The sequence below is a fragment of the Lupinus angustifolius genome, chromosome LG09 (genome assembly GCF_001865875.1).
Source record: "Lupinus angustifolius cultivar Tanjil chromosome LG09, LupAngTanjil_v1.0, whole genome shotgun sequence".
NCBI classification, from domain to species: domain Eukaryota; kingdom Viridiplantae; phylum Streptophyta; class Magnoliopsida; order Fabales; family Fabaceae; genus Lupinus; species Lupinus angustifolius.
This window is the reverse complement of record NC_032017.1, coordinates 19,459,850-19,469,901: the sequence shown is the minus strand read 5'-3', so window position 1 is coordinate 19,469,901 and position 10,052 is coordinate 19,459,850. Positions and strand designations below refer to the sequence as shown.

The window sequence follows — 10,052 nt, the reverse complement described above, 5'->3', positions numbered from 1 at the left end:
TATTGTATCATATTTTCTAATTGTAAACTGATTCTGTTATAAATGTCCATTTCTAAAGTGATTTTGCTAGTGACTAGTGAAATCTTTCAAATATCCTTTCACATTCTAGTTTCATTTTATAGCTACTGGCTGTAAGAAATGAACCATCAAACACAACACAATTCTGAGTGCAAAACATTTTTCCCTGATGATCACTATATATATCCATTCTGAATGAATAACAATTTTCTCTCTTTAATTTATGATTGTTCAGACAATATATTAATTTGTATAATTTGCTGCTTCTTGAATTTTTTATTTCTTCTTCTTTCAAACACAACTTTCATTTTGGAACCATGTCTTTTCAAGTACCTAGCCATAACACCCACTTTTTCAAGATAATTCTTGAAAGCACCCTTAGAGATGGAAACCTGGTAAACATTAATCTTCCCACTACATATTTTTTTACTGTCTTTATCTTTTGTTATACAACATGAACACAAATTAGAAATCTGATTCAAAACTCAGTGAGGCTTAAAGATCTTAATCAACCGTGGTATGTGCTAAATTGTGTCACATATAAATGACTAAGTAGTGGTTTGAGTAGCTGTTTTCATTTATATATCATATATGCTTATGTTTTTGTATGGATAAATTACATTAGAACATTAAATACTCTTATATGATGTTTCATGCAGAGAATTCCAAGAAGTTTTGTGAAGCAATATGGGAAAGAATTATCAAACCCTGTACTCCTTAGGCTTCCAAATGGTGTTAAATGGAAAGTGAATTGGATAAAACGTGATGGTGGTGATGTTTGGTTTCAGAAACTTTGGGAAAGATTTGCACAATATTATTCCCTGAGTTTTGGCCATTTGTTAATTTTTAGATATGAAGGAAGATCCAATTTTCAGGTTCTGGTTTTTGATATGAGTGCTGTAGAAATAGATTACTCAAGTATAAGAAGCACATATGAAGGTGTTGAGATTCTTGATGACAATGGCAGACCAAAATCTCCATTAGTGATGAAGAAAACCAACAAAACTGCACAACATAGAAGCTGCTTCAACCCACTTTCTGAAAATAAAAGGGTAAAGCATGAAAACAAGAAAATCAATTTGGGTTTTGATGATTTTCAGCAAAAAGTCACAGGAGAGTTTATTTTCTACTACTACTATTATTATTATTATCTGATTCAATTTTTAGTACTGAACTTTTTAGATCAAGGATTGCAATGTTGAATTAATTTATACCTTATGCTGAAATTGTTTTATTAGTATTATTATTCTGCAGGGGGTAGCAGTGGAGGCTTATTTAAAGCTAGGAATTTTTCAGAAACAAAAGCTATTCTGAAAAAGGAGATACATACCCAAAGTAACAAAGCTTTAGAAAGAGCTAGGAAGTTTAAAACTGAGTATCCCTTTTTCATTCAAACAGTTTACCAATCATACATAAAAGGATACTTGGTAATTAAATATGTATTACTTTTTCTGCTTATAGAGACAATCCAATTTTTTTTTCCCAAAAGGTATAATAACTAATGGTTTTTGCTTTTTCTTTATTTGTTAAACAACAATGATTTGAAACACACAGGCTATACCAGCATATTTTTCAAAAAAATATTTGCGTGGGTTAGAAGAAACTGCAACAATTTGGGTTTGTGAAGACAAGGCTTGGCCTGTTAAATTCAAGTTCAATGCTACCAAAAACTGTGCATTTATGTGCACTGGTTGGATGTCATTTGTGCAGGAAAATAAAGTGAAAGTGGGTGATGTTTGTTTATTTCAGATGATTGATCCTAGAAAGTTTTCATTCAAAGTTAATATTTTTCAAGCCAGAGAAGAAGAACCAAGCTTAGATATGTTTCAAGGTTTCTTATTTGTTTTATTTTTACTATCATTTTTGTATTTTTTTTCTATATAGTTTGCCATATTTTCTAACAAGATTATGTATGCCAATGAAGCCAACCTGCTGAACCAAAATGTCAAACCAAAAACTGAGTGGTTTATACAAAATGTGGATAGGGGCTTTCTAAAGGCTCAATTTGGAGAAGGAAGTTCTTGGAGCACTCCAAAAGTTGATTTTATTGCCAGTATTATTCTAACTTGTTGATTGTTTTTGTAGTATAGATTTCATAACCTTGATAAGCAACTTAATTGAAAATCAATATCTTTCCTTTTTTGTGCTTCTATAGTATAAAATTTATCAATTTACATTGTCGTACATCCATTATTTTCTTGTATAAAATGTGTGGACAATATAAAAACTGCATCCATTCATTATTTTCTAAATTGTGTAACACATTAATGACATTACTCTAGGAGGATCAAGTAGAATAATGGTGTTAATCTATAGGTATATGGTTTACTTTTCATGAAGTAATTTCTATAGAAGTGATATATTGTACTTTTTGGTGCTTATGGTAGGTACTAAACAGATTTGGAAGCAAAATTGAAGGTTGCAGACATGTGACTATTTGAGATGATTGATTAGGAGCAACATTTTCTGTTCATAGTTTCAATTTCAGGATGCCACCACTGAACTGTGTTAATATTCTCTTTTAAGAACTATTTTAGAACATTTCTATGTTTTTGTTGTTTCATTTCAGTAACTATTTTGGAAACAACTCTGATTGGAGTAGTTGCATGAGTTATGCTATACACATGTGTATGAAACACGTTTAGTACTGTTTACCCTTGAACTTCTCCAACTAGATTTTCTTCAATTTTGGCTTTGAAAATTATTTACTGCACAAAAACACTCCTTCAAGTTTCATTATCTTATTTGGGAAAGGTAAAGTTGGAGAAATGAAAATTAGAGAACGTATTTAGACAAAAAAAAATCACATTTTGATTTCTTAAAAGGGTAAGAAAATTAACATAAGTTTTTAATGTGTTCCCCACCATTCCTTAGATATTTGTGTCATAGTGTAACATTTTAGGTTACCAAAAAGATGGATAAGTTTTGTCTGAATTATTTTAAAACTGTAATATTTATCTACTATTAGTATAAATATTTGTACACAAAACATAGATAATAAATAATACGGTCAGAATAGTATATAAAACTTATACCATCAAGTAAATCTAATTTGATATGTGATATTCAATTGATAAATGACCAATAAACTCTGATAGAAAAGTAACATCCATGAAATAGAAAACAAAAGAGGAAGAAGGTGCTGAAAAAGGATAAGAGAAAGAGAGGGCATTGATAAAGAAATATATCTGCATACTATGTTATAGATTACTATCATGCAGCCACACCTCCATTAAGGAGCATCTGATCAAAGTGCCAAACACCTATAATTCCACCATAATAAAACTACTTAGTTTTATGAAAAATATATGAATCAATAGTTTGGCTTATAATAACACAAGTAACAAATTACCGTGTCCTTTTCCCACCCTTCTTAACTGAGCTACATATTCTGAGATCTTTTTAATGTCTTCCACCTGAACCCAAAAACACAAATTAATCAGAACAAATTTTATATTTACAATTTTTTTTATTTATAGAGATCAATAGAAAGAATCACATTGGAACTTGGTTTACCTGACCAACCAAAAATTGGCTTTCAATAAAATCAACAAGATGGGTATCATTCTTTTCATTTGCTATCTGAAACAGTGATAAATTGCATAGTTATTATGTTAGTTAAAAGGGTTTGACAAATATAGATATCAGAGAAATAGAAATGTGGAATTGACATACGCTGTGTAAATTTAGAAGCTTCTCATTGTTCAGCTTTTCCAAAGACAATGCAAGTTCCATTGCTGCAAGAAAGGTCCACAAATAGATAGAGTTATGTTATTTCATGATCATAATTGTTTTTATTCTCTTACTTTTTATATTTATTTTTATGCATGCTTCATGCATAGTTCTCATAAATGATGGCCAAATTAAAAAATTCACGGGTATCAAATGCAAACTGTAAAACACTCTAAGCTAGTATGAAAAATAAATTTAAAAATTGAACATTTATATATACATTAAACAAAAATCACACATACATATGCAACTTACCATTCAATGCATCACTCTTTTCTGCATGATCAAACTCAGACAGTGGCATTAGCATTGACTGCAGCATAACCCTTCCTCCTCTCATATTCTGTTAATCACCAGAAAAAATAATGAACATAAAGAATGCTACAAAATTGACTGTTAAGAAATATATAGAATCAACAATGTTGTAATTTAGATTTAGCATAGAATGCAGCAAATGCCTGGTATTTCATCATTATCTCAGCATGATGTCTTTCTTCCAAACTCGATTCCTTGAAAAATCTACAAATTATATGTAATTCATCAATGGTCATGTTATAAGAAAATCCATATAATAAAAGAACTTGGTGTTTTAGAAGTTAATATATACTTGGCCAATCCTTTCAGTGCAACATTGTCTCTGTCAAAGTACGCATACATGGCGTGATACACGTAGGAAACATTGTATTCCACACTGAATCAAGAGAAAAAAAGAAAGAATGGCATCATATATAATAATAATAAAACAAAAATTAAGATTTATTCTCTATAAATTAACATAATACAATACAACACAGAAGTAAAGAGCCTTAACATTTTTAGATGAAAAACAAAAATTCATTCATCACCAAAGCATTACTACTATGGTAAAGATTGACACGTCCATGCTACCTGAAGAAATGATATTTATTATATGGCAACAACCCAAAAATATGTTTTGAATAAAAGAAAAATTAAAACTTTATAATTTCTATGACACCCCACATATTAGATATTTCATTATTAATGTCAACCTCATAGCCATTAACGTGGTAAATGTAATATAATTATATAACCACATCCACCATCATAACCATGATTAAGAACTATATATGCTCTTAAAGCAGTGTCTACTAAAAAATGTGGAAACATTCATAAGAGGGATGAGAACATGATTAACAAATAAGTAGAAAACAATAACGTGAAGCTCACTTGATCTGTGCATTGAGTGCAGCTTCACACTGATCACTGTACTTTTGGCGAGCTAGTGATACATGAGGATTGGTGGGGATGTTAAAAAACTCCTTTTTCACTTCTTCAAAAGGTTCAAAAGTTATATCCAAAACGGGTCCATTATTAGCTTCCTTGGAAGCATGAACCTTAATCTTGCAACCCACGTTTCTGTTGGAGAATCTCACACCAGAAGAACCATTCACAGAGGAAGATAGTGATGAAGGAAGAAGCTTTGTTCTACTTGAGAGAGAGACTGAGATTGGTGAAGAGTTTGCTAAGAACATTGTCATTACTCAGAAGAAGATAGAGAGAAACTCAAGAGTGGGAAAGAGTAAATTATGGAACAGAATGGAGAGAGTGTTATTTAGAGGATCAATCTACGTCTCACAATAACTTGTATTAATTTATAGTTTGTTAAATAAACTATATCCATGGAACAATGAAGCATTCAATTTGTTTGACTTTATTCAAAAAATGGCTCATGTAACTGTTTTGACCGATTATTTGATTACTAAGAGATAAATTGCAACTACAAGATTCTCTAGTTATGAACTCACTTTTCATTTTTTGTTCCTTTTGTCCAATTAATAATTTAATATGTGTTGTTCTGTTTGCACTAATTTTGTGCATTTAATAAGAGAGCTTTGAATAGTGATAGATGAGAATTTTAGAGAGTTAGAGTTATTTTTCCTCAAAAAAATTTATTGTGTAAATTTTGTTCATGAAAAAGAGAAAATTTAAATTCATCAAATTAATTTTTTTTTATGGTCAATTTCAGTTTTTCCATTTTAAGGAGATAAATTGATAAAGTCAAGAAATTTGAGGGTACAAAAATGGGCTCTAACCATGATTGGGCCAAAAGAAATAATGGACTCCTTGAAGATTATGAACTTTGGAGACTTTTTCAAATTCACAGTTACTCTCTTTCAATTTTCAATTACTTTCAATTTCACCTTCAATAATAAATTCCTCAATCCGATTCACATAATCCTGCCCAAGAAATTTATAGCTGCAGTTGATAGGTGTAGTTCTAAAAGACTAGCTGTGAGTTAAATATGCGAATTCACTTCAGAATGGGACACACTAACAAGAAAGTTGTGATGCTCACTTATCAATTATTACTATGTATTTGTAGATCTAAATATTTATGTGAATTGAAGCATAAAGAGAGTGACTATGTGTGTTACATTGAAGAACATGCTGGTGCCTAAATTACACAATTAATGAATCTGGGACCCTCCAATTCTCCAGTGGATAAATTGCTAAACAAAATAGTATATTTTGTTTAAAGTGCACAAATTTAGATATGATGAATAGTTGAGATTATTTTACTCAACTAATGACTAAGATTTTGGTTAAATTTATGTACATTAGACTCCAAAGTATAAGCTACAATTTAGAGAAGTATCTCACTGTATATTTCACTAGCTACTTTTTGTAACTACTAGTTTTACCAACACTTTCTTTTTTACCTTGTTTTAACTAATGTCAAAAAATGGATTTGTCATATATTTAAACATCAAATTAAGTAATTGTATTTGATATCATGTAGACTTAACTCTATTTCTATTTTTTGAACATACACATTTTCAAAAAATACATAAAAACACCATATTTTGTAAAATTGCTATATGCTAATCCCAATATTTTTCATTGGGTATCTAAGACATGCGGTAAAGTATAAACTTCACACATTTTTCTACAAAATTAAAATAAAAAAACTACTTTTTGGTGTATATATAAATGGAATGCAAACATTATCTAAATAATACATGTCGGCCATTCTTGAATGGAATTTGTATCCCAGTTTGATCTATCATATCAAAAGATTCAAACAACCTTTATTGTGGCTGCGGAAGGATCCACAATTTTAGATATATAGATAAGTTCAAGGTACAAAATTTACCAAGTTGACAACACTCTTAATAAATTTCAATTGGTGGAACAAGCATTCTTTAATATTACGGTATTACCTTTCTTATCTAGCACCACTCTTAATAAATTTGAATTGGAAGATATGTGTATCATCACTATCAATATCTGTCCACTGTTGCTCTTTCATTTCTTTTCTTAGAGTGCCTTATTTTCATTATTCATTAACCATTAAGAAGAGTTAATTCTCAAATCTCACTCTTTCTCGTTTCTTATAGTTAATAATATTACAGTTGCACTACATTAAAAATAGGAAATGGTATCATCTTATAAATCCTCTTATATCATATAAAGTGACAAATTTATGACCTACAGTGAAAGGGCATAAGTTGTTATAATGCAATATTATTAAATTTGATTGAACGATCTAAATTAGAAAGAATATTCAACTAGTTCGAGTTGCTCATTTGATCAATTATAAACCAAAACATGTATGGATCAGTTCGACTTGGCTATTTTGTAAATATAACAAGGAATTCAATCTATTTAACTAGTTATATCGATTGAATAAACTATTTTTTAAAAAGAACAATAAAATGACATTTTGTGAGGAAAATAATCTTATATTTATCATTAATAAAGTTTTGTTTGCTATCTTTAAGCTTATACCATAACAAAATATAATTTGATTAATTAAGATTTAAATTTATTTGTCCACTTTATTGCAATCAAATCATAAAAACTATGTTATTTAATGATTTTTTTAACTATTTGTGATATTTCATTATGGTAAAACTTTTTGTTGGTTTTTTAATTAGTATTGTGTGATAACAATATTTTTAAAGTTAAAGTATAAAATTATTAAATAATGTTAGGTATTATTATAAAATTTTAATAATTTTTTTAAGTTATGTGGATTTAATTGGTCCATGACTTATTATTTTCACCATTGATCCAATAATTTACCGAGTTGATACTGGTTCAAGTTTAATAAATTATGATTAAGTGATATTTATTTTTATATAATAACTTAATACAATTTTATATAACCAAAATATGCAACAAATATTAACTATAAAAGTATTATAGGATAAAAAAATTACGGGTGTGCCTGAATGCCCCCGTCAAAGGATGTCATTAGCTTTAAATAAGAAGATTTATAAGACGATGTCATTAGCTTTAAAAATAATACTTATTCAACTTAAGGTAACAACTTTTGTTGTAATTTTTGGTTTTATGAATACAGCCTTATAAAATTAAAGTTATCACAAATTTGTAGTGTGTTGTACGTGTGTAACACATAAATTTGTTGTATTGTAGTGTGAATTGTGAAATTTAGGGTGAAAATAATAATGGGTATTTTATACTGTGCTAGGAAGAGCCAAGACATAGTGTGTCAGTAAATAAATCTAGGTAGAAGATATCAGTGTCGGTGACTCATGCAGCAATTTGTCAAAGGAGTTTGGACCCACTTCCTCAGTACACAAACTACATTATATACATCATTCAATACGACGACATGTTATACAATTTTCCTGTCTCCCTGTCCTAAATCAATCAAAGATCACAAAATAATATTAAAATATTAATTTCTGTTTTTATAATTTTTATTTTTAAATGAATAAAACTTTATGATTGACTTGATACACCAAATAGAACATAAATGAGGATATATGATCTCCATCCCATTTAATATGGGCAATAATACCTATTTGCAAATACAAATGAGTGATGAAACCAGAAAGAGTGACAAGTTATAAAAAAAACTTGTAGTTTTCCACATGGCAGAGTCCTCCAAAAATACAAACATCTTTTGCACCACTTGTGAAATTTTTTTTATTGTATAATTTACAATTGAGGGGGTCCATTCATGATGTTAAAACAGCATTTACCTTAAAGAAATTTTTTACTACTGATATTGTATAAGTTTTATACATTATTATTATTGTATTATTCACCATTTATATTTAATTATCATTGATTCTTCAGAAAAAAGTAATTCAAAATAATATTGAATGATGTACTGATATGTATAAATCTTTATACTAACAATGTTTATATATTACATTTTAATTATAATAAACTTTCATGTTTAATAACATTGCACCTAAAATTAACGAGGAAAATCATACAATTTATTTCACAGATGAAGAAATCACCAGTGATTTCAGTTTATCATATAAAGATGTTTATATTTTTGAAGTTTGATTCATTAAGTTTTTAATTAATTTTTTTGCCTAGCTAAAATTTTAATTAATTTCAGTTTATCATATGAACCTCCTTGAACATGCTAAGAAAATCACCTTGCATAATATGCCAGAATTCTTTGATAAATGTGAAATTAAAACCGTCAACATCGAAGCTTTTATTACTATGACAAGACCAAACCACTTCAATAATTTCACCCAAATTCTCTTGGTAACAAGCAAACGAGCCATCAAAAAAGAGGATACGGAGAAGACAAAATAATCCAAGGAATTTATTAGAAAGTTTGTTTAATTTATGTCTATATCTCTAATAGTGTTGGGAATATTATGCATTAGAGAATAAGAAATTGTTTATATAATCATTATCATTTTGTCATTATGTTTACAAAACATATCTTAACTATTTTACATCAGTCCAAACTCATAAGGTTGTTTATGAAGAAAAAAATTGATGTATTAAAATATAATCATTTCTCAATAAATTAGAATAATAGAATAATATCTCCATAATTTGATTTTTAAAACGTATTCTCTTGAGCATGGAAATGTGAATGAGGCAGATTGAAGCTCATTTTATAGTTACTAAATTCTCTAAATCTGAAGAAAATAATAATATATTCTTCAATCTCGTCATATTTCAGGTGATTCGAACATGATAATAACCCTCTCAAAACTTGTATTATTCATGAATATTTTATGTGAGATTGTCTCTCATTTCCTTTCTTTAGTTGGTAAATTCACTTCGTTCAAAAGTGAATCCTATGTAATTATAAAATGTATAAAAAAAACAGAACATGTATATATTGTGATTTTGTGTTTATGTTACATTATTTATTAGTTTACTATATATTAATTAGGTTCATGGTGGATTTAGGGTAAGGTATTAGTTGTATCAAACCCAAACCCAATTGTAGCGATTAACTCGGTTAAAATCCGAACTCAATTATATCAAGTTTCACAGTTCAACTCAAGTTAAATTTGAACATATAGTTCTTCCTTTGTTGAGAAAAAAAC

General features: G+C 28.7%; 4 protein-coding genes across 4 annotated transcripts; 2 read left to right on the top strand and 2 right to left on the bottom strand.

Moving 5' to 3' along the window:
* On the top strand, positions 330 to 1,267 carry LOC109356427 (B3 domain-containing protein At1g49475-like). Its single transcript, XM_019599749.1, has 2 exons — positions 330 to 413; positions 678 to 1,267. Exons 1-2 carry the CDS (start codon positions 336 to 338, stop codon positions 1,218 to 1,220), a joined length of 621 nt encoding a protein of 206 aa, XP_019455294.1. The 5' UTR covers positions 330 to 335; the 3' UTR covers positions 1,221 to 1,267.
* LOC109356428 lies at positions 1,276 to 2,566 on the top strand. Its single transcript, XM_019599750.1, has 4 exons — positions 1,276 to 1,445; positions 1,573 to 1,849; positions 1,943 to 2,071; positions 2,406 to 2,566. Exons 2-4 carry the CDS (start codon positions 1,699 to 1,701, stop codon positions 2,432 to 2,434), a joined length of 309 nt encoding a protein of 102 aa, XP_019455295.1. The 5' UTR covers positions 1,276 to 1,445; positions 1,573 to 1,698; the 3' UTR covers positions 2,435 to 2,566.
* On the bottom strand, positions 3,176 to 4,435 carry LOC109356399 (ferritin-3, chloroplastic-like). The gene is made up of 7 exons (XM_019599727.1): positions 4,358 to 4,435; positions 4,209 to 4,269; positions 4,006 to 4,093; positions 3,694 to 3,755; positions 3,535 to 3,600; positions 3,371 to 3,434; positions 3,176 to 3,281 (listed from the first exon to the last, which is right to left on the bottom strand). Exons 1-7 carry the CDS (start codon positions 4,405 to 4,407, stop codon positions 3,232 to 3,234), a joined length of 441 nt encoding a protein of 146 aa, XP_019455272.1. The 5' UTR covers positions 4,408 to 4,435; the 3' UTR covers positions 3,176 to 3,231.
* LOC109356332 (ferritin-2, chloroplastic-like) lies at positions 4,935 to 5,249 on the bottom strand. The gene has a single exon (XM_019599656.1). The coding sequence runs from the start codon at positions 5,247 to 5,249 to the stop codon at positions 4,935 to 4,937; it is 315 nt and encodes a 104-aa protein (XP_019455201.1).